At 44.5% G+C, this 26,945-nt stretch overlaps 1 protein-coding gene and 1 long non-coding RNA gene across 6 annotated transcripts in view; one reads left to right on the forward strand and one right to left on the reverse strand.

Annotated features, from left to right (window-relative positions):
* Positions 1–26,945, forward strand: part of SMC4 (structural maintenance of chromosomes 4) — a 113,173-nt gene that overhangs the window by 34,911 nt on the left and 51,317 nt on the right. For all 5 annotated transcript variants that reach the window (XM_045029609.1, XM_045029607.1, XM_045029610.1 and 2 more), the window contains 5 exons: positions 6,306–6,433; positions 7,348–7,488; positions 18,962–19,112; positions 23,259–23,423; positions 24,521–24,754. In XM_045029609.1, the coding sequence (XP_044885544.1) occupies positions 6,306–6,433; positions 7,348–7,488; positions 18,962–19,112; positions 23,259–23,423; positions 24,521–24,754 (819 nt within the window). The remainder of the gene's footprint in view (positions 1–6,305; positions 6,434–7,347; positions 7,489–18,961; positions 19,113–23,258; positions 23,424–24,520; positions 24,755–26,945) is intronic.
* LOC123377133 lies at positions 1,175–26,441 on the reverse strand. Its single transcript, XR_006582101.1, has 3 exons — positions 26,240–26,441; positions 3,037–3,419; positions 1,175–1,654 (listed from the first exon to the last, which is right to left on the reverse strand). It is a non-coding gene; the product is annotated as an uncharacterized LOC123377133 (long non-coding RNA).

Here is a 26,945-nt window from a genome sequence, read left to right on the forward strand (position 1 = left end):
AAAGTGTAAAGATAACATTTGGGAGGAAAAAGTTAGGGGGTTTTGTTGGGTGGAGTGTCTTTAATTTTTATTTTAAGAATATTGTACACAATTTAAAAAAAAAATCATCTCAGCAGGAAGTTCATTGGAAATCATGATCAGTCTCTGGAGAAAAAGATACTGTGGGCAGTCTTCCAGAGCTGAGGATTTCCCAGTATGAACTGATTTGCAACCAAAGACTAGAAGAAATGCGGCTGCTTCTGTTCCATGGCTGGTCATAAAGCCCAAGCTATGTAAAAGATGCATTCCTAGTACCCTGGGAACTGCAGTTCCTGTAAGAATACCCTCCAATCCACTGATTCCCAAAGTAAACAGAAAGCTGAAACAAGAGCACTCCATAATGCTAACTCATGGCCCCAGCTTGGCTGAGATAGTATTAGTACTTGGACCTGCAGACTCTGTCAATCCAACCTCTATTCATGTTACCAGTCCTCTCTATATATCATAGCATTACACTCAGGTGCTGCACTCCAATCCGTGCAGTCTCAGCCTCACAGCGTGGATGGTGGAAGGCTAGCAGCTATAGATAGAATGTATTTTCATCTGGTTCAGAAGATGTTAGTAGAAAGACATTCTTCTAGAGCTACTGTGACAAATGTGGGAATTTTCTGTAATATATTTATGAGCTGTCTATATGACTTGGTACCTTGGCATCATTACCATTTGGGGGAAATAATTCATTTTCTCCCTAGGACATGAGAAATCAGTCTAGGTATTTGGCCACCCCTGCTATATATATCTCAAACTTACTGACATTCTGAGCCACGTAGGACAATCTTCAGAAGTTCGAGAGCTGGAGCGCACTCGAGATCTTCCCTCCCTGCTAGGCAGATGCCATAAGCCACTACCACGCTGCAAGTCAGAGGTCCCAAGCTTCCCCCTTCCCCTCTCCCACCTCCCTGTCTGGTAGGTGGAAAATGGGGGGAGGGGTATGAGGTGGGATTCCACGAGCTGCATTTTAACAGTAAAAGAGCCATGTGTGGCTTGTGAGCCACTGTTTGGCCACCCCTGCCATAAAGCTACTAGGACTGTGTGGGCTGGAATCAACACATTTGAATGGAAGTTTCGACAGAGACAATGATAACCTCAATGACCAATATTAACACCTAGCTGCAGAGGCAGCTGAACATGTGAATCCATAACAGCTACCTACCTAAGTGGAAAAGGTTCTTGATCTGGATGCCGTGTCTCCATCTGCTTTATAGATTCAAGATATTAGAACACCTACTAGAACTGAAAGAATCAGGCCTACCAATGAGCTAATTAAAATTCATCTGGTGTCCATCTCGGCCTTTCAAGACCAGTCCTCCCCATAACCACCACCACTACCCCTCTATGGTCAGGGGAGTCTTGAAAGGACTAGCCTATCCAGAGGTTACAGCAACCGCTCTTCTTTGAGTGATGATCTCTGTGTGTGTTCTACATGTGGGGTGCACATGTGCGCCATGCACTCAAGTCTAAAAATTCTTCAAAGCAGTGTCTTGGTCCACACATGTGTAATGACTATCCTTTTGCACCCAACCAAATAAGAGGCAGTGCAGGTCAGCGCCTCTCCAGTTGCTTCTCTACTGCCACGTGGCCTGAGTTGGAATTGTCCTTCATTTGGTTGCATGACCTATAAAGAAAATATTTGTAAACCGTTACATTCTTAGATTTGTAGTTAGTAGTTCAAGTTTTTAGTGTAGTATAGTCTGTTTATCTCTTCCCCTGGTTGGTGAACCCCTCCCTGGCTCTGAGACTGTGCCCAAAGTCCTGGGATTCAAGAATTGCATCTCCTGTCCTTGATCCTTCTCTATCAGTGACGAACATCAACTCTGCCTGTATGGTTTGGGTGAGACACATAACTCTGAAATACAGTATCTGTTGCACCTTGCCACCCAGAACTTGAGAAGCCCAGGAGCTTCACCTATGTAAGCACCTGGTGGAGAAGGCTATGAGGCCCCTCTCCAATTCAGGCCCGGGAGGCCATCCTGTACGTTGGCCTGTAGTGCCCCTCCAAGCATGTGCCTTGGAGCAGAGCCCTCAAGTGCTAGGATTCTTCTTTGAGGGCTCCCTATGAGAGTATAGAGGAGACACTCATGGATGCAAGGACAGATCCCCCTTGAGGACTGTCCATGAGAAACATACTTCCTCCCCAAGCCTGTTCAGTTGGGTGAGATGTGCAGAACCTAAGGAACCGGCTCTGATGAAGACTCCCAGATTGGAGGGCAAGATGCATAAAAAGTAAGATCCGACAGTTCCCTCAGTACTGAAGCATAAGACTCGACGTTCGTCAGTTCTGTCTGAGTACTGGTCCAGACCCATCATCAGTGTTGCCTCATCTATCTAGAGACCGTTCAGTCACTACAGATGTACCAGATCCATGAGACTTACCTATGGGAACCCCTGAGACACGAGTGCATACTGAGACTTGTATAATACCGGAGGATATATTCCTCCCTGATCCATGGTTTCCATTTTTGTCCAGCCCAGCCCTTCTGAGGGATGGCCTTATTCAGGAAAAGTCTATATCGCTATCCCAGGAGCCTTACTTCCAACATCTGGCAGACGTCCCCTGGTACCAACTATGCCGCCACTACTGATGGAGCAATTCTTGGACTCAGGTGAATCGGCCCCTGTAGCTTAAGACCCTGTAGGCTGGCCAGCACCACACATGCCACGCCGAACTCGGCTAGGGCCCCACCGTCCTACCGTAAGCCAGTCATGGGACTGCCCCATAGGGCAGTGGAGCATCCTCGGCCCCCAAACCTCAGGCATAGGTCCCCATGAACACAGCCTGGGACCCCAGTCCCGCAACCTCGGTCACTGACCAGAAGATCCAGGTCCCCAATGCCGCGCTCTCCCCCTATGAGGCATGGGACACCAGAGTCAAGGCACCAGTCCCTATATCCTTGGTACCGGCGAGCTTCCTGCCAGAGATTGCAACAGCATAGACAATCTTCCATGTGTCGATCCCCACCAGTGTGGAATCGATCCCCATCACGGCTCCAGTCTCACCTCTCTGATACCACTCGTTGAGCAGGCACTGATCCTCACCCTCTTCTCAGCGATCACCGGCGAGGGTCAGTTGGTAGATTCACGCTTCCACAGCTCTGCCCTAGTCATCGGGGAGGCAATGGTCTGAGTCAGAGCAGGAGTTCAGCCAAGAAGGGTTGAATCACTGCTGGCCTGTGAGACTGGCGCGGCATCTGCAGTGGTGGCATGGCAGCAGGGACAGTGGCCTGCTCAATGGTCATTCTGGAATCCTTGGGGTATGCCAATGATGCCGGTCCCGTATTCGTGCCAATTCTTCCCTGGCCCGCTTGGACAAACCGCCCCATGCGTCTTCTGAAGATAAGAGACTTAACTTCCTTGATGTCCACCATGGCCTGGCATTCTACCTGCAAAGAATGAAGTCCATTAGGAAATCACCAAGACACTTTATCCCCATAGCAGAGAGATTCTGTGAGCAAGCCATATCCTCCCAGAGGATTTCTAAGTGGTCTTGCGATGCATCTTAAAGTGCTACAAGATAATAAACATTCCTCTCTCTAGGGAAGTCACAGCTCACTCCACACAAGCACAAACTGCCTCCATGACATCCTTATCAGACATTCCCACTGCAAAATATCTGCAAAGCAGCCACCTGGAGTTTGATCCACACATTTGCAACCCATTATGCAGCAGTGGAATCAGCAATATTGCAAGCATCTTTGCTACCAGCTTCCTTGCACCCATGTCCAGTCTGAACACTGCCTGTGGAATACATGTAGGGATCATCACTCAGAGTAGTGGTGGTGGTGACTTACTGTAACTGTCCTTTCTTCGAGATGTGGGGTCCCTATCTGTATCCACTACCTGCCCTCCATTCCCTCTGCTTTGGATCCTATTGTGTTTGCAGTAAGGAGGAGGAACTCCAGGGGCATCGTCCCACACTGAATCTTATCTTCTAGGTTGGGAATGCAAGGAGAGCTACTGTGCACATGCGGGTCAACAGACACTGCTTTGAAGAATTTTCAGATTTGGGTGCATGCATACCCCACGTGTGGAATACAGATAGGAATGACACATCTCAAAGAAACTCTAGTTACAGTTAGTGACCTACACTTTCATCTTGGGACCTTAACCTGGTCTTGTCATTGCATATGAGACCACCCTTTGAGGTTTATCCACCTGCTCCCTTTTTCATTTGTCTGCTAAAACAGCATTCTTTGTGCTCACATTTGCTAGGAGAATGGGGGAGTTGCAGGTCTACCATGTATAATTTAAGGACAAAGCATCTTTACAACCTCATCTGAAATTCCAGTCAAACACTAATATCCTGGGACCAATATGGCTACAACAACACTATATATCAAAAGTGTGTTAGAATTCCATCTAAATCAGGTGGTAGATCTACTAATCATCTTCCCTAAACTGCACATCCATAAGTATAAGGAAATGTTGCATGCTTTGGATGTGCGTAGGGCACTGTCATTCTACATTGACAGGACTCTGTCTTTTTGATCCTCCACTAGATTTAATGTCTTAGGCTAAGACAATGGGAGGACAACTGTTCAGTTCAGAGTCTACCTAATAAGATTACTTTATGTACATGAACCTGTTATGAGCTTTGAAGCCTCACACCACCAGAGAATTACTGCTCATTCTACAAGGACCCACGCCACCTCAGCAGCCTTCCTCAGCAATGTCCCTGTTATGGACATCTGCAGAGCAGCAACTTGATTCTCTGTTCACACTTTCATGAAGCATTATGAATTGCCAAAGTGTCCAGCAGAGAGACCAACTGTGGAAAAATTGTTTAAATATTTTCTGCGTTCCTACTACTATTGGACTACTGCTTGGGAATCGCCTAACGGAGAATATATATGTGCAGAAAGAATAAAGAGTTATTTACCTGTACAAGTAACTGGTTTTCTCAGATATGTTGTACACACATACAAATTCCACATCCTATCCTCCATCCCCCACTATTTGGAGTTTAATGTCATCAGGACTCCAGTCAAGGGGATTGAGGCAGCCGCACCCTGTATGCCCTTGGTTGGAGGCACAAGGACATGCAGGAATAGCTCTGACAGTACTGCTGATTGGAATCTCTGGCTCAAGTGCACAGGGCACATATGCCTGTGTATGGGCACAACACATCTTGGAGAAAAACAGAATACAGGTAAGTAACAGTTTCAAGTACAGGATATAACATGGATTCTCTCGTTTGCCTCTCTTATGTTATCAAGGAGTCTTGACTGTCCTACATTTCCTATATTGCTAATAGGAGAAAAGCAGGAGACTCCACAGTAGTTCTGGTATGAAAAAGGTTGAAGTGTTCCACTGGAACAATGAAGCACTCATAACCGTATGAGGAAGCTTCCAAGTGTAGAAAATAAAACATTCACAGAAGCTGGACATAGACTGTAGAACTTGCTTCCTCAACAGAATAACTATGGAATTTAACACTTTCAGAACTAAAGACAGTGTTAAGTTATTTGACTTAGCTTTCCCTTAGTAAATTCTTGATGCACAAAGTTATCAAGTAGCCGTGTTAGTCTGGATCTGTAAAAAACGACAGAGTCCTGTGGCACCTTATAGACTAACAGACGTATTGGAGCATAAGCTTTCATGGGTGAATACCCACTTCATCAGATGCATCATGGTTAAATGGACACACAGTTATCAAACTATTTCTCTTTGCAGACTGAGAAGGAAGAAAGTTTTATTTAAATAGTTTGGAAGTAGTTTTCTACTATAACAATGGTGGTTGAATAAGTACCTACACTGAAAAGGGGCTACTTAAGCATTGTTCTTCAAGAGCAACAGATACAGCAAAAATAACACACTTAAGCAGTCTACATTAGGAATTTAAAAAAAAAAAAATTCCCACCTGTGCTACCTTTCGTTTGACTGAATTGATATTAGCACAAGTGGGAGCCCTTGTTTTAAAAATAAAAATAAAAATCTGATTCCATGTCTTTATTATAAAGCCTTGTATATCCTGGTGGGGATTTTCTTGTAAAATTCCCTGGGTTAGGCAGAATCTATGTTCCTGATTGTCTTACATTATTGCTTAGAATCCTCAAATAGGTTCAGGCTCCATTGTGCAGTGGGTCCCTTCCTCCAAAAGCTCACAATCTTAAATTGTGTTGTGAAGTTAATTTTGGAAATGTTTTTCCTATATATGATCTTAATTGACTACCTTATATAGTGTGATCAGTTTTCTCACTGTTCATTATGTTTTCTCTGAAGTATTGTTAGAATGTGAAGTGACTTAGATGTTGTATTATCTATTCTAGTTAAACAGAGTTAAAATGGTGGAGAAAGAAAAAGATGCTTTAGAAGGAGAGAGAAACAAAGCCATTGAATTTCTTTCTTTGGAAAACAAAATGTTTAAGGAAAAGAATCGTATTTGCCAATACTACATGTAAGTAACACCTTCCTTTCTGAACTTTTGATGTTGGTTTCTATATTAGTAGTGCAGTTACTAGTTAGCTACCCTGTCTCCATATTTCCACTTGTAAATATTTTGTCAACATGAATCTCCAGGCACACTCAAAACTTTCGCTGAATAGTTCAAATTTAAAAGAATACTAAGTAAAATGAGTGCCCATTTATGCTAAGTATTAAGTTTAAAAATATTAGATAATTTCAAATAGCAATGGTCCATGTTGGCACATTTAAAAAAAAAAACAAAAACACCTTGGTTACCAGCTTTCTTTTACTTTAACCTTTTTTTAATCTCATCCTGCCCCAACACCCCCACCCACATACACATTCTCCCCCAGTAAAGTAGTTTGGCTTGTGGACTTCCTAAGGCCAACCTCTTACTTTAAAGAGAAACTGGATATTTTGAATTGTTAACTAACGGTTTGTCTACATCAAGCAGCAGTGTACTCTACAGGAAGTATGATTACTAAAGCACACTGTGCACTCAAGATTCCCTAGCATCCGTTAACATAGTACTGCATTATGTTAAAGTACACTAGGAAAACTTTAGTGCGTACCAGCAGGGTCTACATGGACCAATTAAAAGCAACACATTAATGCACTTTAGAAATTACACCTCTGTAAGACACATTACTCCACCATATAGACAAGCCTGAAATTATTTACATTTTTTAAACTGTAAAATCTTTGGATTTCTTTAACCCCATTTTAAGTACACAAGACTGTCTAGCAATGATCAGCTGGAGGACTGAATATTTAATTTACAGTGATTTTTTTGTTGTAATTGTAGGATTCCAAAACTCTCAAATCAATTTTTTTAAAACTCGAAAATTTGGTACAAGTGGCTTTTTTGTAATCCTCAAATATGAAAAATATATGTATTTCCTCTAGTTATGACCTGCAGAATCGGATAACTGACATGGAAACCCAAAAGAAAAAAATTCATGAAGACACTAAAGATATTAACACAAAGAATAGTAAACTTGCTGATGAAATGAAAGTTAAGAATAAAGCTTTGAAAGATGTAGAAAAGTAAGTACTTCCATTATCTCAAAAACTGTAATAGCACATTATGCACTTTGCACATGTAAAGCTTTGAGTTCAGAAAACGAACTGTTTTGTCACTTTTGTTTTGACCCTTCCATTCCAGGTGGTCTTTTGTATTCAGCCTGTATTACTGACCTCTCAAATGACCACTAAGTTGTACGCACTCATGTTGTACTTTCATATTTCCAATTAGAGTTGATGGTAGTTGAATGAACATATTAGTACAGAGAATATTCTCCTTTTATGCACGACATATTGTAAAGCATAAAGGGCTCATTTGTAGATCATTGCTGCATCTTATGCAGCTATGAGGCCCCTTAATCCCCCACTGGCTTCCTATGTTGGCAGAACCTGCAGAGGGACAGAAAGCAGCTGCTATTAGGTTCCCACTCTTCCCCTGCACAGGTGGATAGATTGTGGGTCTCTTTTCACAGTCACCACAAACAGCCACATTATGACTCTCTGTCAAAGTCTGGTTCCTAGGGCAGTGCTGCAATGCAGATTGGATTGTAAGGTTCTTCTTCGAGTGATTGCTCCTATGCATTCTAGTTAGGTGTTCGCGCCGCGCGTGCACGGCTCTTCGAAAGATTTTTATCCTAGCAACTCCGGCTGGGCGCCCCCTGGAGTGGCGCCGCTATAGCGCTAGATATATACCCCAGCCGGCCCGTCCGCTCCTCAGTTCCTTCTTACCGCCCGTGACGGCCGTTGGAACAGTGGAGTGCTCCGTTGACCTCCACAACCCTAGTGTATCTCCTTGTATAAGTGTATATAGTTAGTTAAGATAGTTAAATAATTTAGTTAGTTAGTGTATTAAGGGGAATTAGGGAGACTAGCCCCTCTTTTTCCACAACCGGTGTGGGCTCATGCCCAAGGCACCGGGGTTTAAGCCCTGTTTGGCTTGCCAGCGGCACATGCCGATTGGTGACCCTCACGACTCCTGCCTGCGCTGCCTCGGAGAGTCCCATCGACCAGATAAGTGCCCAATTTGCACGGCATTCAAGCCGAGGACAGGGAAGGAGAGAGACTCGAGATTGAAGCAGCTCCTCATGGAGTCAGCACTTAGCCCTGCAGGGCCGACCCAAGCGGCTCCAAAGTCCTCCTCGGCACGCAGCGCACCAGCGGTCCCAAGCCGGTCCGGCACCAAGACTGTTAAAACTCTACAGCCGGCACCGGTGTCCCGGCACCGTTCCCTCTCTCCGACGAAGAAGCGGAAGACGGCGCAGACGGCCTCCAAGCCTCCTGCACCGGGACCGCTCACCCAGCCGCCTCCGGCACCGACTGTGGTGGTGCACAGACCGGGCACGGTACCGTCGACTCCGGCGCCGCAAGAGCCATTGAGTCTGGTACCGCCCTGCTCCCCGGTGCAAACCGCGGTCGAGCTGCCTCTCCCGTCGACGCCCGAGACTTTCTCGACGGCAAGAGAGCTCATAGAGCTCACAGAGGCACCGAGCGTCCGGCCCCCGGCACTCTGGCCAAGCTTATAGGAGCCCCCTTCGAGCCCTTGGCCACGTGTTCCCTGCTCTATCTCTCATGGAAAACGGCCTTTCTCGTCGCTGTAACTTCAGCGAGACGAGTTTCCAAGCTCCGTGCCCTAACGGTTGGTCCACCGTATACCGTCTTCCACGGCGACAAGGTGCAGCTTCGACCGCACCCGGCCTTCCTCCCTAAGGTGGTGTCGGCCTTCCACCTAAACCAGGACATTTTCCTTCCGGTCTTTTTCCCGAAGCCACACGCCTCAAGTCGTGAGCAACAGCTTCACATCCTGGACGTCCGCAGAGCCCTCGCTTTTTATATAGAGCGGACGAAGCCCTTCCGGCGTTCGCCCCAGCTGTTCATAGCGGTTGCTGATCGCATGAAAGGCGAGCCGGTCTCCTCTCAGAGGATTTCCTCCTGGGTAACATCTTGTATCCGGACATGTTACGAGCTTGCTCGTGTGCCAGCTAGCCGCCTCACCGCTCACTCTACAAAAGCGCAAGCCTCGTCTGCCGCCTTTCTGGCCCATGTACCCATCCAGGATATCATAGAATCATAGAATCTCAGGGTTGGAAGGGACCTCAGGAGGTCATCTAGTCCAACCCCCTGCTCAAAGCAGGACCAAACCCAACTAAATCATCCCAGCCAGGGCTTTGTCAAGCCTGACCTTAAAAACCTCTAAGGAAGGAGATTCCACTACCTCCCTAGGTAACCCATTCCAGTTCTTCACCACCCTACTTGTGAAAAAGTTTTTCCTAATATCCAACCTAAACCTCCCCCTCTGTAACTTGAGACCATTACTCCTTGTTCTGTCATCTTCTACCACTGAGAACAGTCTAGATCCATCCTCTTTGGAACCCCCTTTCAGGTAGTTGAAAGCAGCTATCAAATCCCCCCTCATTCTTTTCTTCTGCAGACTATCTGTAGAGCGGCCACCTGGTCTTCTGTCCACACCTTCGCTACCCACTACGCGTTGGTGCAGCAATCCAGAGACGATGCAGCCTTCGGCTCAGCAGTCTTACACTCTGCCACGTCTCGCTCCGACCCCACCGCCTAGATAAGGCTTGGGAATCACCTAACTGGAATGCATAGGAGCAATCACTCGAAGAAGAAAAGATGGTTACTCGCCGTTGTAACTGTTGTTCTTCGAGATGTGTTGCTCCTATCCATTCCAGACCCGCCCTCCTTCCCCACTGTCGGAGTAGCCGGCAAGAAGGAACTGAGGAGCGGACGGGCCAGCTGGGGTATATATCTAGCGCTATAGCAGCGCCACTCCAGGGGGTGCCCAGCCGGCCCGCCGGAGTTGCTAGGGTAAAAATCTTCCGAAGAGCCGTGCACGCGCGGCGCGCACACCTAACTGGAATGGATAGGAGCAACACATCTCGAAGAACAACAGTTACAACAGTGAGTAACCGTCTTTTATAGTTCAGAACTGTCTTCAAGTATGGCATAGTTCTATGATAAAATGGCAGTTCAAGCAGATGCCTTTTTTTTTTTTTTAAAGGATGTCCTTAAAGATAACCCATAAAGAAGAGGGCATATAATTGGGTTGTGGCTTTCTTTTACTGCTTTATGAAGTTTAGCAAAGGTCTGAAGGGTTTTCTTTCCCAGGGGGTGATTTATCTAGAAATATTATCAAATCTTGTATTTCCTTTTCTATTGGAGAATTCTTTGAAGGGGCTTTATTAGCCCTTAGTAGAAGGAGCCTGGGATGTTTTGACTCTTTCAGATGTCATGTCTTCTAATTGTTTGTCACGCCTTTGATCTAAATAGTTTGTCACCCTTCCCAGTTGTTCTTATTACTTTGATGTCATCACACTAGTTTGTTTAAAACTTTTTAGTATTGTAACCAATCTATTGGAATATCGTTCCAATTCTCAAAATGGTGTCCATATATTATATGATCTGTGGATCCAGCTGCTATTAGTGATTGTGTTGTGAAAGGATCCTTCCCTGATCATCACCTTTTGAACTGTAACCTCACAGAATGACTGTGGATTAATTTTAGTTCTTTGTGCATTTTACTCTTGATTTGTGTGTGCCCCACATACTGTGGTCAGAAACCTTTTTTCCCTCAGCAGTACCCATCAGAGCAGCTCTACCTCCATGAGCCCTTGTGAGCAGGCATAAAGGGCGGAGCCACCCAAACTGCCCTCAGTTCGTTCTTAACACTGGTGACAGTTGTTGGATCTGTTGGTCTTGCTTTAGCAAGTTCTCTGTGTCCTTTATTTTTTGTAGATGGTTACCTGTTGTTCATAGTTAAGGCTACGATTATGTCATGGAGGTCATGGAATCCATGACTTCCATTGACCACCGTGACATTTTCTGCCCTGGGGCTGGAACTAATCCTCGCCTGCGCAGCAGCCCAGCCCCAGGGGCAGGGGCACTCTGGAGCTCCCACTCATTGCATTAGTGGGGGACCCAGGAGCCCCAGCAGCAGTGACTGCTGAACCCACCTACCCCTTTTCTCAGGGATATTTTTAGTGAAGGTCAGGGGCAGGTCATGGGCTGCCGTGAGTTTTTGTTTGTTTTCCATGACCTGCCCTGACTTTTACTTAAAATACCCATGACAAAAATTTAGCCTTATTCATAGTTAGTGTTAGTGATTAGAATTTTTTTTAAATGTTTTTTTTGGTTCCACTGCTTGAGGTCCTGGTTTCGGTACTGAGGAATGCCTCAGTCACTGGGCTCCAAGCCTTATTGTTCTTGTTCCAAACCAATGTCTGTGAGTGGCTCACATACCACCTGTTCAAAGTGCCTGGGTGAATCTCACATATCAGATTATCAAATTTGTAAGGACTTCAAGCCTAGGACCAAAAATGACAGAGAGGCTAGGCTGAAGTTTCTTTTGATAGAAGCTGCTCTTAGACCACTATTGGAGCCTTCCTGCTTGGAGGGGGAGGGAACAACCTCTTTAGTTTTGGAAAAACATTCCACCAATGTTGGTGAAGTCCCAGTACTGTCAAAGTCTCCAGTGCTGAGGTTGAAGTACAAGGCTTTTAAGGAAGAAACTTGAAGAGGAAGATCTACAGCTCCTAAGCCCAAAAAGGGGGCAAAGGGGTCGAGTAGTGTACATCCTAAATCTAAGCATTCCTTGTCCAGTTCATCTCATAAGGAGGCACAGTTGATTCTGGCACTGGGACAGGTACCATTGTGTCCAGAACCCCAAGTGTCACCTTCAACTTCTACAATGCTGTCGTCTTTGGTTACTTACTAAACTGAGACCATTCCTGTACCATTTGCCATCTGGAGGCATTTGCAGCAGCAAGGGGCTTGTCTTTGTCAGTGCCAGTTTCCTCAGTGGTGCAGGAAACCAGTACCATCAGTTCACACTGCCTTGGTTCAGTTGGTTCAGTGCTCATTTCCATGTCAAAACAACGAGGCGTGCTGTTTGTCAGCGCTCTCATCCTACGATACCATAAAGGGGAAAGCTAGCAATAGTGGCCTTATTTCTGTCGTCTCTGGGTTCTCTGCACTGATATTGGTGGGCATAGCCCCTCTGTGGTCAGAAGAAGCTGAGTCTTCAGATTCTGAATCCCTTCTGAGAGCTTGCCACCTGGGATGCTTCTGAGATACTGCATTGGTGGGATATGTGGCTGGGAAGGCATTGGGACTCTACCTTTTCAGTGGTCCTTTTGGAATCCCTGGGGTGTTCTCTCCCATCTCCAAGTCAGGAGATAGGATCCTCCTGTACTCCTATCAGTCAATTGCCAGAGGAGGCTTAGCCTTAAACTCTATTATCCCCATCTTCCTCTTCCCCAGATGGTGCACTTTCTGTGAAAAAAATCCTCATCCTACCTGATGTCTTCAAGGCTTACTGGGAGATTTTGGAAAAGGCTTCCCTCAGCCTTGGATGTCCAAGTGGAGGACGTTAGGAGTCATCCCATAGAGATGTTAATATTTTGGCCACAGTTGGGCCCTCCCTTGTGGCCTTACCAATTAATGAGGCAATTTTAGAGCCCACCAAGGCCCCCTGTGGCAAACTCCCTCTTCACTTCATCACATATCAAGAGGGATAAGTGTTGATACTAAGTACTCATCCAAGGCTTCGAGTATTTCTTTTTCCCGTTCCTAGAGTTGTTGGCTGTTTCGGCTGCCAACGAAAGGGAATGCCAGGGGCAGCAGGCTGCTACCCCGAAATCAAAGGATGCAAAAACTTGACCTGTTTGGTAGGAAAAATTGTTCTAGGGCTGGGTTACAGGTTAGAATTGCAGAACAGGCTTTGTTAGACCAGCATGACTTTAATATCTTGGACTTGATATTTAAAGTTTAAGGAAAAGTTACTAGAGCACGGGAAACAAGAGTTTCTTTTGCTGGTAGATGAAGGAAAGCTGGTGACTAGAACATCAGTGCAAACTGATTTGAATGCTGCTGACTTGGCTACTAGGGCCATGGCCTCTGCTATTACCATGCACAGATGATCATGGATGCAGTCTTCAGGGCTGCCCAAGAAAGTCCAGCAGACTGTTCAGGACCTACCATTTGAAGAGTCATCTCTATTTTCAGTGCAGACAGATGACACTTCATGGTTTAAAAGACTCCAGGGAGACTCTAAATTCTCTGGGCATATGTATCCCTGCCCCAAAAAGAAAGCACTTTCGTCCTTAGCAGTCTGACTGACATGCTACTCTTGCGCCTAAAAAAAAAATTGAAGAAAAAGGAGTAGGGGTTATTAATACAGACCCCACCCCCTTCTACTGCAACAGCTCCTAGTTCATCTTGGCATCCTGGGGGCTCTAAACATATATTTTGATGGGTTGGTCAAAGACATGATACCTCTCCAACATTCCAGCCTCTCCTTTCCCTGTGTCAAGGGAAGGGTGCCTCTCACTTCCTAGGTGTGTGGTGCCTGAATCACTTCACACTAATGGGTCTTAAACACCGTGGAAGTGGGATACACATTTCAGTTTATTTCTACCCCTCTTTCCCTCCCTCCCTCCTTGTCCCTGTTCAAAGACCATTCTCACAAGGAGAGCATCTTTCAGAAGATGCAATCTCTGCTTTGATTGGAAGCTATAGAAGTTCCTCAGTGTCACAGAGGGATGGGGTTTTATTCCTGCCATTTCCTTATCCTGAAAGCAAAGGGAGGTCTCATACCAATTTTAGACCTGCGCCAACTGAACAGATATCTGAAAAAGATAACTTTGCATGGTCTCCTGGCTTCCATTATCCTTCCCTGCATCCCAAAGACTGGTACGCTGCCTTCATCTCAAAGGATACATACTTTCATGAGACTATCGGAGCCACGTGAATCATTTAAGGTTCCTAATGAACCATTCTCACTACCAGTTCACAATGATAAACTTTGGTCTGTCTGCATCGCCCAGAGTTTTAAAAAAAATGTATGGCAGTGTGAGTTGCGTTTCTGAGGAAAGGGTGTGCAAGTGTACCTCTACCTGGACAACTGGTTGGTAAGAATCCGATCAAGAGTTCAGTTACAATTCAGTTTCTCTCTTATCCAGTCAACCTTCAATGCTGTTGGGACTGTTAATCAACTCAGGGCTGTTCTCAAGTTCCATTCAAGTCTATCTTCCAACCATCCTGGCTTCCATTCTCCAACAGAGGGTTATTCCATATTTGCTTACCCAATAACAATGAAGTTTCTCAGAGGACTCTAATCTCTTTCCACCAGTCAAACATTCTACTCTGGTTTGGGACCTCAATCTGGTTCTAAAATGTCTTACGAGATCTCCACTTGAAACGATAGCTACCTGCTCACTCCTCCATTTGTTGATGAAAACAATATTTCTGGTAGCCATCACGTCAGTTCGATGAGTTGGAGAAATAGGAGCCCTTATGGCATACCCCTGTTTTCACAATATCTTTCAAAGACAAGGTTACATTATGACCACACTCCAAGTTTTTACCAATAATACCTTCAGAGTTCCATGTTAACCAATCCATTCACCTCCCAATGTTCTGTCCACACCTAGGCAAATAAGAGGCATTGTTACCCACACATGCTGTCAAGAGAGCCCTGGCCGCCTATCTTGACAGGAATTGCCCTGTTGTCCACCTCCAAAAAGATTCTCGCCAGAATTCTCTTTGAACACCAGCTTCTTCTTACTGTGGAAATCCTCACAGAATCGCAATGCAGATTCAGACCATTTTGAATTACCAGCTATGACGTCTTCACTGCCTGTCAACTTCAGGAAAAGTGCCGCGGACAACATCCATCTCTGTACATGGCCTTCATCGACCTCTTGAAAGCATTCAACTCCTTCAACTGGGAGGCTGTATGGAGAATTCTTCTTCCATTTGGATGTTTGCCAAAACTTTTGCCATTCTTCTCCTCCTCCATGACGACATTGTTTGTGACAGTTGTCAGCACTGGATCTGAAATGGACCTCTTCCTAGGCCTGACAAGAGTCAAGAAAGGCTGTGTCTTGGCTTCAACTCCATTCTCCATCTTCCTTGTTGTCGTCATCTTTCTCATCACTGATAAGCTTCTATTCTGATTTTCCATACAATACAGAATGGATGGCAAGCTCTTCAGCCTCAGTCTGTGTCTTGGATCAGAGGTGACTATCAGCAATGAACTCCCATGTGCAGACATCTGTGCCCTATGCGCCCACTTGGAAGAAGATCTTAAATTTGTCATTTTTTCTGAGGCCTACAACCAATTCGGCCTGACACTCAACATCTAGAAAACTAAAGTACTCCACCAACAGGCTCTGAATCACCAGGATCATGCTCCTGTAATTCAGATCAACAAAGAGACCCTGGAGAACATCCAGCACTTCCTTTACCTTGGCAGTCATCTGTTGCAGAAAGCTGACATTGACAAGGAAATTCAACACTGCCTCCAATGTGCCAGTGCAGTTTTCAGATACTTGAGAGAACATGTCTTTGAAGATCATAACATCAAGAATCAAAGCAAGCTTCTCAGATTCCAATCCATTGTTATCCCTGCTCCACAATATCTTCTGAATCAAGGGGATGACCAACACACCAACATCAGTGTTCTGTCCCAAGCCCAAACCTCTCACATTGAAGCTATGATCATTTGCCAACAGGTTTGTTGGGCTGGTTATGTTCTTCAAATGCCAGACAATTGACTCCTGAAGCAGGTCATGTTCTTACAACTGAGGAGGGGCAGGCAAAAGAAGCACTTCAAAAATACCCTCAAAACCAACATGAAGTGCAGTATTGACATAAACTTATGGGAAATTCAAGCACTTGACTGACCAAAATGGAAAATGACCTTGTGGCAAGGATCCCAGTATTTCAAGGTCCAACAGAGACAATAGGAAATGGGAAAGGAGGAAAGAATACTCTGCAGCTTGACTCAACGATCCAGATCCACCCCTTCCCTCGGAAATGTCTGCTCCAACTGTTACAAGATCAGTGGATCCCAGATTGGTCTCAGTAGCCACCTGCAGATCCACCAGCAATAATTGGCTTTTTATTTTTTTTATCTTTTTATGGAAAACAGTCATCCTCAAACTCTGAGGGATTAACAACTAAACCTTTCAGAAAGACCCCTAAACAATTTGTCTCAATTGCAGACAGATCACAAGGGTCTGCAGTCTCTAAACAAAGACTTTACAGGTGGATATCCAACTGCATTAGCTGTTGCTACCAACCTTGTAATCTCCAAGCACCCTTGGACTTACAGACTCACTGTATGAGATCTATTTCCTCCTGTACAGCTTCTCTCAAATATGTTCCCATCACTGAAATATGTAGAGCTGTGACTTAGCGCTCAGCAAAGATATGTACAGAGGTCCATGCAATAACTCAGTGGTTCTCAACCAGGGATCCAGGGCCCCCCTGCGGGGCCGCGAGCAGGTTTCAGGGGTTCCACCAAGCAGGGTCAGTGTTAGACTTTCTGGGCCCCAGGGCAGAAAGCCAAAGCTCCATTGTGCATGGCTAAAGCCCGGGGCCCTGAGCCCTTCTACCTGGGACTGAAGCCAAATCCTGGGCAACTTAGCTTCACAGGGCCTAGGTAATTGCCCTGCTTGCTACTCTCTAACTCTGGCCCTGGCTTATATGTTCAGAAAAACAGTTGTGGCACTGGTGGGCCATGGAGGTTTTTATAGCATGTTGGGGGGGCCTCAAAAAGAAAAAGGTTGAGAACCCCTGCAATAACTCACAGTTCAGCCTCTGATACTGTATTTGACTCAGCTATACTTTCTTCAATACTAGACTTGACTCTGAAGCTCCCTCCTACTTAAAGGGAACTGCAGTGGAGTCACCTACAGTGGAGCACCCATAGGGACATGACTAAAAGAAGAAGAAATGGTTGCTCATCCTGTTCAGAAACTGTTGTCCTTTGACATGTGTGTGTCTGTGGGTGCTCCACTACCCGCCCTCCTTCCCCGTTGGTTTGAAATTGTCTGCTGTGGAGCTTTGTGGTAGAGAGGGAACTGAGGGCGGTTCACCTACACAGTGCTATATAACAACAGCACGGAGTATGAAACTGAATAACACTCATGCGTGGGTTGTTCAGACACTGCTATGAGAAATCTCTGATCAAAGGTGCTGTGGGCGCAAGTGCACCTATATTGGAGCACCCATCAGGGGACAGATCTCGAAGAACCACAGTTATTACCCAGAGTGAATAACCATTTCTTATCAACCTGTTCCATACCTGTTGTGCTTTGAGGAGTGTTGCACATGTCCACTCCATGACCTACTTTCCTACCTCTTTGCATCATAGTTTCCAGCAAGAAGGGGTGTCGGGTGGCTCTGCCCTTTGTCTAATTGCAAGGGTGTGTGGCAGCGACAGGTACCAATGAGGGGGGAAAGTTTTGACAACCATACTCAAGCTGCTCAGTCAACCAAAGTGGAATGGACATGTGCAACACATCTCAAAGAACAACAGTTATGGAACAGGTTAATAAGTTTTTATCACACATTCTAAATTGTGACAAACTTTCTGGAGTCTCCATGTATTTGTGCACATTGTTTTAAATCTTCAAGACCACCTAGAGACTCCTGCCTTCTGGAGAGATTGGATAATAAATAATTCCACCTTATTCACTACCTCAATAAAACCACCTCAACAAATGAGGGAAGGTGGGAACCTGCATTCATTCATTCAATTAGGAAGCAATCAGGCTGGTCAGATAGTCAGGGATCAATCTGGTACCTCCTCAAGCGACTCTGTTACAGGGACTCTCAAGCATAAAAACTGGTTGATTTGCAGAAGGGGCTCAATTCAGGAGAGTGGAGTCTAAATCCAAAGATTTTCCAGACAGTAATGTCCTCATTCAGATATCCTTTAAGTGGTGAGCTCTTTTGTTAAACAGAAAAAGCCAATTTTAACAGTAAGGGTATGCACCAAGGGATATGGTAAATTCTCAAATCACTTGGGAGGCTCTTAAATCAAGACTGGATGTCTTTCTAAAATATGTTTTAATCACTAGGTGATGATATGCATAGTTAGCAATAAAATCCCCTTCCTGTCATCAGAGAATGGTCTTTGCATCTGAGGGTTTTTGTTTTATAGGGACTGCAGTCCATTTGTCAGGTGTAGCTAGCCTATTTATTTTTGCATTTGCTTCTTCTGTTCAGACCGGGAATTGTTACATGTATGTAGCAGTTTAACATCTTTTCTTTAGTTTAATTATATTTCTATATCCAGTTGTAGAATAATGGAAGACTTGATTTTGCTACATAATGGATGGATGAGGCTACCAGTACTTAGTCTATATTCTTATTACAGCATCAGGTTCCCTCCTATCTCATGAGGTCATGAGACCTCATCAGTGAGCGTTGCTAGCCATATGTGTATTGGAGAAAACATTGCTTTCCACAGCTGTGCATGGCTTTTTCTGCTTGACAAACAGTCAGTGCTTCTATTTCTGCAGCACTAGTGCTACAGGGAAATAGTGACTGTAATAAAAAGCTGGATGTTTTTATAAAAAACAAACAGCACCACTTTCAATTCAAGGCCCCATAGAAGTTCACTAGCTAAACCAATTTTTGGTGAAAATGATTTTAATACAAAAGTGACTGACTGACCTTTTTCTCTTTTTAGAAAACTCAATAAAATTACCAAGTTCATAGAGGAAAACAAAGAGAAATTTACTCAGCTGGATTTGCAGGATGTTACAGTAAGGGAAAAACTAAAACATGCCAAAAGCAAAGCTAAAAAACTTCTGAAGCAGCTTGAAAAGGATAAAGAAAAGGTATATCTATGAAGCTTGCAACTCTTACTATCATCCAAATATTTACTTGTTTATCTATTCTGGATTTGGGGGCTCTCTGTTTTTTTAAGATAACCTACAAAAGAAAATTTTTGCTGCTTTATGATAAAAGAAGGCCTTAAAAGTTTTTAAATTTGTTTTACACTAGAAATTGAGATCTTGTCTAGCATTTAAAGTGAGTGGAGAATGAAGCTCATGATATCAATTTTTTTTATTTTTATTTTGCAAGTCATTTTCTAAGGATCTAGATCATTTTCTTGAGCCTTCATGCCTATGGATCCAACTACCAGGTTGATTGCCAAACTGGTTAACAGTGTAGCAACTTGATTGTTGCCAAAGAAAACTGAACATCCCTTCTATTGTAGCAAGTGTAATTATTTAACTGTTTCTGTCCCCTCCCAGCTCAAATATCTATCCATGTTTAAAAATGTAATGTTTCCCTGTCCTGGACTCAAGGTGGCTCACTTCTGGCACTACAAATTTTGTTTCTCTCCTACAGCTGTGAATATTATCTCCAGTAAGTAAGTGTAGGAAGTGGCATTTCCTTGTAAGTAGCTATCTGTGATATCATTGACTTATTCAGGAGAAACAGACTCCTGATCTCAGTTATTGGGAGAAGTTGCCAATAGAGCCACACACAGCAAAGAGGGTACAGAAGGGCTTAACACTGCCACCATTCATTAGAAGTTTGTTAGTTTATAGCTGTTAAGAGCAGAACTCCTGGTTTCACATGAATTCCAAATGTGACATAACTTTGAGGATGGACTTAACTAGGCTGCTTATTCCATATAATAATGTTAATAAGAGTAATTTTAAAAAATCATGTTGCTGTTCTTGAAGAAGTAACAGCCTTTTCAGGCAGCTATTCTGCAGCTGGTGTTGTGCCCTCCATGGCTAATATACAAAATTACCAAAATTTTAGGGCAGTGATAGCTGTGAAAAGGAAGAAAAGGGGGGGTGTTGGCCAAAATTATATATTTCTAAAAGATCAGGACTACTGTTCTGTGATGCAGACCGCCAGTTTAGCATCTGGACTGCTGTTCCTTCACAGGGTTATCTAGGGAACTGCTAGGTCTTCCTCAAACGTATGTCAGTGTGGATCCTACTGTAGTGCACAAGTGCCCTGTGCCTCCTTATGTTCCTATACAAGGGTATAAAGAGTTGTGTGGCTGCTGCCCTCCCTCATTTCCCTCTTGCCGACCATAGTAGCATGAGAGAAAATAGTGAATGTCTGACCTTCTAGTCTTTAGCTCTGGCTAAACCCTTCAAGAACCCTTAAAAACCTCTCCGAATTTTATTTCACCTAGAGAAGACCAGAGTGAATGAGCTCAGCCCATCTGAGCTGGCTTCTGATGCTTGTATAGGGTATTTCAACATAGTGGGCTCTAAGCCTGCTTTTAAGCTTCAAGCGCTGTCCTCCTTGCGTTAGTCTAATCTGTTAAAGGATGGGCATAAGAGATGCTTTGAATGCCAGTTGTTCTCTTTGAGGACTGGCAAGTCACAGAATGCTCAACAAAAGCATTACTTGTTGGAGCAATCAGTGACTGTCTCCTCAAATAAGGGGTAGATGGATACTAGAACCCACAAAATATCACCAGACAAGGCACTCTCCGATGTTATGTCCAGCAGACATGTAATGCCAAGAACCATTGGCAGAGACAAGGGCAGAGACACCAAATGGAACTCAGTGCCTTCCCACAAGAAAAGGCCACACAAGGACTCCAGGGAGAAAACGACTAAGTCCCAAATGGAATTGAATACTAGTGACGAGCCTCTTACCTTCGCAGCACCAAGTAAACTTTCTGCAGCACCACCCCCATCTGTATCGATAATATAGCCCTCTGTGTTGATACCTTTAGCAGAGTCACTGATACTATAGGATATGTCATTGGAGAAATCCAGAATGATCTCTGTACCAACACAATTATCAGCACCAGTGTGGACCCTGTGACCAAGAGCACCATATACCCTGTCTCTGCCCCTTGAGAAAACATACTACCCCTCTCTATCCGTAGGCCACATGTTCTCTTCGCCTTTGAGCAGAGAATCTTCTTCCCTGAGATCTGTGTCCAGGAATGCCGAAGGTCTTGGTGATGCTCATTATAGTGCTGAGCTCCAACTACATTAGAAATCGTGTTGGATTGGCCATCATCAAACAAGCCAGCCATATTCATACAGCATGCCAGTTGTATGACTTACTAAGATTAACCTTCACACACCTCCAGGAGCAGATCTTTGTCTCATTCCAGGAGATAAAAATTACACTTCCCAGTGGCATGCCAGTCCAGACCATCCACCAACACTTAAAAGGAAGAAACAGCATCAGGAGAAACAGCAACAACATTCTGCTTCACTATCCAAAGACTTTTCTTCCTCGTCACCTGATGAAGTAGTGGCCATGATACCAGCACCAGATTTTCAGTCATTTCAATAACTAGTTATGAGAACTGCAGACTCTCTAGTAATAGACACATTTGTCATAAGACAAATCTCTTGTTACTCAACTTATTGGCGACTTCAGGCCCAGACAAATCACCTTTCCAATAAATAGACTGCTTGACCTGCTGGGACCCTATGGTAAATACCTGCCACAATACCACCTACCACAAAAAGTGTGGAGAAACAATACCAAGTCCCTCCAAAAAGGTTTCAGTACTACTGTGCCCATTCCAACCCAGGCTCCTTGGTTGTCTCAGCAGTTCAGGAGAAATCCAGATTGAACAAAAGCACCTCAGAGGACAAGGACTCAAAGGAACTTGACCTTTTCAAGAGCAAATCCTACTTCTCCACCCCCCTCCACCTCAGGGGGCAAATTATCCTACGCTCTTCTAGCTAAATATAATTTTTTTGAACTAAGAGAAAATGAAACCCTTTCTGGCAAAGTTCCCACCTTAGAAAAGAAAAGAGCTGAAAGATAAGCAGGGGGGCAACTTAATGATCAAAACAGCCTTACCAAGCAACAATGGACTCTTCAGACACGATGACTGGATCCATGGCCACAGTAGTGACAAAGAAAAGGGTTGATGGATTAAGGCATTGGGCATTCAATGAGATGTGCAAATCACAATAAAAGTCCTTTGAAGGGATGGATTTACTCAGTGAGCACACCATTCTATGTTCCTTAAAAGATTCTAAGGCAGTGGTCCCCAAACTCTGGGGCATGCCCCTGGGCCAGCCCCCACGGGGGGTTAGGAAGGAGTAACACCCAGCCCAACTCTGCCCCAAGCTCTGCTCCAGGCCTGTCCACAGTTCCACTCCAGGCCCTGCTCCCGGCCTTGGCACTGGCTCCCAGCCATGGTTCCAGCCCCACTCCCAGTAGCAGCCACAGCCCTAACCCTAGCTGGGGACGGGGGAGGGAAGGAACAGGGTTAGGGGGGTGCATGACGTTAAAAGTTTGGGGACCACTGCTCTAAGGCTACATTGTTCTCATTAGGGATCTATACCTGGAACCTGTATCACAAACCATACCGTTATCAGCACCAGAGAAAACAGTCTTATGGGAAACAGCCAAATTATTCTCCTAAGACGCAGCCCAAGTACAACAGGAGACACCAATCTGCCTGCTTTTCAGTCATTCTTACAGTCCTATCATGTATGTTTCCTTTCTTTGAAGGAGAGGACCAATCTGAAACTCCATTGAAGTAATGTGCGTGTGTGTTTTGTTCAGAATTTTGTTTCGATTAGTGCTTGAGAAGTCTCTGACTGGAACTGAGTGAGACTTCTTGGAGGTGATACTATTAAAAGCTTGACAATCAGCTGAAATCCAAAGAGAAGACAAGGAGCCTCAGCCCAAATTCTAGAGTGCTGGTCTCTTGCAAAATAGCAATTTAGAGGGTGAAACAAAAAAACTTTTGTTCTTGCTCACTTACATAAAGCAATGTTAGTGAATAAAACTGCCCTTTAGAGATACTTTATATATGTACTTCATCACTGAAGCAGGGAGATATTTGCAGTCCTGAAGGTAGATGTAGTAGATAGTCTCAGCGTGATGTTAGGGCTTATAGATGTTTACATTTCCTCAGGTTTCCCTCATTGTCCATAGCATAAGAAGGCAAAGCTTAAAGATAAAATAAACTTTCCTTTTTTGTTTCAGTTAATGGAAAAAATTAAAAATGTCTTCCTTAACAGGTTGAACAATTTAAACGTGTACCTGGCAACAGTGAGACAACTATCAGTGAAGCATCATCTAAGAAAGAAGTTCTTGAAAAGGAAAAAGAGCGAGAAGAAGAAAAATTAAAACAAGTTATGGATAGCCTTAAACAGGAAACACAAGGACTTCAGAAAGAGAAAGAGGTTTGAAACATTTGATGTCCATAAACTTGGACTAATTTGTTAACTTTTACATTAATATGAGTTAGATGGTTCAGAAGTATTTCAAGAGAGCTATTTTGTACAGGAATATTACTCTCTCAGGCACTAGCTTCAAATATAGAGCAGGCTGGGAAATGGAATTTCCATTCTGTGGGAAATTCTCACATTTCAAGATTTGTTTTTGTTCTGAATCGGAACAAAAAGGAAATTCTAAAAAAGTCACTTTGAAACCATTGAGACTCACTTTATTTCAATAATGTTGAAAATTATTGTAGTAAAAATGAAACTTTTTACCATACCAAAATTAATTGTTTTAACTTTCTGCTGTTAAATTTAGTTGAGATAGACCTATTTCTATGATGTGTATGGATTTCAGCTAACCTGTATTTTCCAGCAGAAAACAATTCTGTCAAAGTATTTGAAGAGTTGGTTAAAAAAATTTCAACGCCTAATTAGCTAATTATTGTAGTATTAGTATTCTGTAATTTTTGTTAAAAACCTGTCTGGGTGTGAAGTTGGCTTTATGCTATATAATCTTTGTACTCTTTCTTGTATTTGAAAACCTCTGTGAAGTTTGTCTGTTTAATTCATGAAGAGTGTCTATCTCTTTAAGGTTTTGGGGTTTTTTTGTTTTTTTGTTTTTTGCCAGTTGAGTAACTAGAATAAAGCTGGGCTGGAAAAACAACAGTGGCTTCCAAATCACTCAAATAGTCTGATTTAATTAGAGCATAATGCCTTACTTCACTTTAGTACATTACTGAGCCCAAATCCAGGATGGGGTGGGAATGGATATCTAGCAGTGATTGTGGTTTATATGTTCTTCCTGATTGTCATCAAAATTCACAATTCAGATTTCTACTATGACAATAAGGGACCAGTTTTTATTTAACTGAGCCCATTTATGCCAAATTCACCATATCTTTCTGTTCAAGAGATTAAGAGCATGCCACCTCTCCTCTGCTGCTTCTCTCACTCAGCTATACATAGAATATATTAGCTTACGCAGCTCAGTCATCCCACCAGTTTTCAGTTTTTTTATTTTAATTATTTCTAATGTAATGTACTGTCCATTTCTGCAGGGCAAAGAAAAAGAACTTATGGAGTTCAGCAAAACAGTGAATGAAGCACGTTCTAAGATGGATGTAGCCCAATCAGAACTTGATATCTACCTCAGTCACCATAATACAGCAGTGTCTCAGTTAAATAAAACAAAAGAGGCTCTAAAGACAGCTTCAGGAACCCTTAAGGAAAGGATAGCTTGTATCAAAGAACTAGATACAAAATTACCTCAAGCTGAACAGGAACTAAAGCAGGTTAGACTTAAGTTTCATATTTCATTTAAGAATCATTCATTCAGGAGCTGTTTCATTCTTATGATGTAGTCCAGAGGTGGGCAAAATGTGGCCCACGGGCCACAGCCAGCCCATGGGACCGTCCTGCCTGGCCCTTGAGCTCCCGGCCGGAGAGGCTAACCCCTGACCCCTCCCCCGCTGCCCCCCTCCACCTCACCCCCAGCCATGCCGCTGCACGGGCAACACTCTTGGCAGCGGGGTTACGCATTCCTGCTGGACAGTGTGGCGGCGTGTCTAGCTCTGGCCGGGCAGCGTGGCTGCCAGACATGCTGCTCTGAGCAACATGGTAAGGGGGCAGGGAGCGGGGGGGTTGGATAAGGGGCAGAGAGTCCCGGGGGGCAGTCCAGGGACAGGAAGCAGGGGGCAGTTGGATGTGGTGGAGGGTTGGAAAAGCCCCTTTCCTACCCAGCCCTCCATACAGTTTTGCAACCCCAATATGGCCCTCGGGCCAAAAAGTTTGCCCACCCTGATGTTGTGTCTCTATACATATATTTAAGTTTAATTGCACGCTGAAAAACGTGGAAATGGACCCCATCATAATCGATAGATCTTTGTACTCCCTAACCACACTGAGTCATATTTGTTTAATTTAGTAGCAAAAGTTTCTTAAACTGCTATTAAAACTTAAGAGCCAATACAGCTATGGGAAAATGAGCTGTAGTCCCCTATGGGTTGTGCTGCTTCTTAGAGTGCTTGCTCATGTCCATTCCATGTTAGGTGTGCATGCGTCGTGTGCACCATTGCCAGAGATTTTTCCCTTAGTGGTATCTGTTGGGCTGGCTCTAGCACTCTCTGCTGCTGTGCACTTATGTGCTGGTATAAGGAGTGCCGCTGGCCCTGCACTCTCTCAGTTCCTTCTAACTGCCCGTAATGGTTGCTGGAACAACTCCTCTTACTTCAGCAAGACATTTTCAGTGGTTTTTCTTCTCTGGATCTTAGTTAATGAGTCTTAATATAGTTTACTGTAAATATTTTAAATAGTACTAGTGTAGATAGTTAGAACTCTTCCCTTATCATTATGGGGCTTCCTTCGCCCCTGGGGCCGGGCATGCCCCAGTCCCCAGGCTTCAAACCTTCTGCCTCCTGTGACAAGCCTATGCGGGTGAGTGACCTGCACTGCAGTTGTCTGAAGTGTCTGAGGGAAACTCACATGAGAGCACTCAGTCTAATTTGTCGAGACTTTAAGCTTTGTACAAAGAATGACAGAGAGCAAACTGAAAGCTATCCTAATTGAAGCTGCTCTTAGCCTTCCTTCAGAGCCAAGTAACTCAGATTCAGCACCAAGCACTTCACCCTCGATGCGAAGTGCTCCTCTGGTACCACATGCATCCCAGCACAATGCTCCATCTCTGATGCTGAGGAAGAAGCATAAAAAGCAGCACACTGATAGAAAGGCAAGCAAAGCCAAGGCAATGGAGTGCAACCCAACTTAGACCACTCCTCTACCTCCAGTCCCGTGGCAGCACCGTTGAGTCCGATGCAGGATCTCCCTCCAACATTGGGAAATCATCAAGGCGCCAGTGAAATTGTGGTGCCTTCAACTCCAGAGGCCTTTGCAGTGGCCAGGGACTTATTGTTCCCGGTACCACTGTCTCCGATGGGACAACTGCCAGCTCCAATAAGCACAAGCAGGAGAGAGCATAGTGCTCTGAGCTCCTTCCCAGCACTGGAACCTTCAGTACCTTCTAGGTGCAAGCCAACCCTCCTTTACTCTATGAGGTCATCCCCAGTCCACCACTGGTCCCCAGACCCTCGGCACTTGAACGACAGAAGTGAGGGGAGGGGTACCGCTCTCCTGTGCTCACCTTGGGAGGACTTGTGGTCTGAACCAGAGGTGGAGCCCTACACTCAACCCAAGAGCCACCACCACCACTACCTATCCTATGTGTTTCAGGACCTCAGTGTGGGTCCCCCTGCTGGTACCTGGTCAGTGGCCTATGCAATGGGCATTCTGGAATGCATGGGGGTTTCCCCCTGGTACCTGGTCTGGTCTGTCTTCTCACAAATCATACTTGATTGCTTCTGAGAGGAGGGCCCCAGCTCCACTGGGTATCAGACCATTCTGGTACCAAACCCAATACCAATACACAGGATCTGGAGCCCATGAAGGTAATTTAGGCTGAACAAGAGGAAGAAGTCCATCCTCCGGTAC

This window comes from Mauremys mutica, chromosome 9 (assembly GCF_020497125.1).
Source record: "Mauremys mutica isolate MM-2020 ecotype Southern chromosome 9, ASM2049712v1, whole genome shotgun sequence".
In the NCBI taxonomy this organism is placed as follows: Eukaryota; Metazoa; Chordata; order Testudines; family Geoemydidae; genus Mauremys; species Mauremys mutica.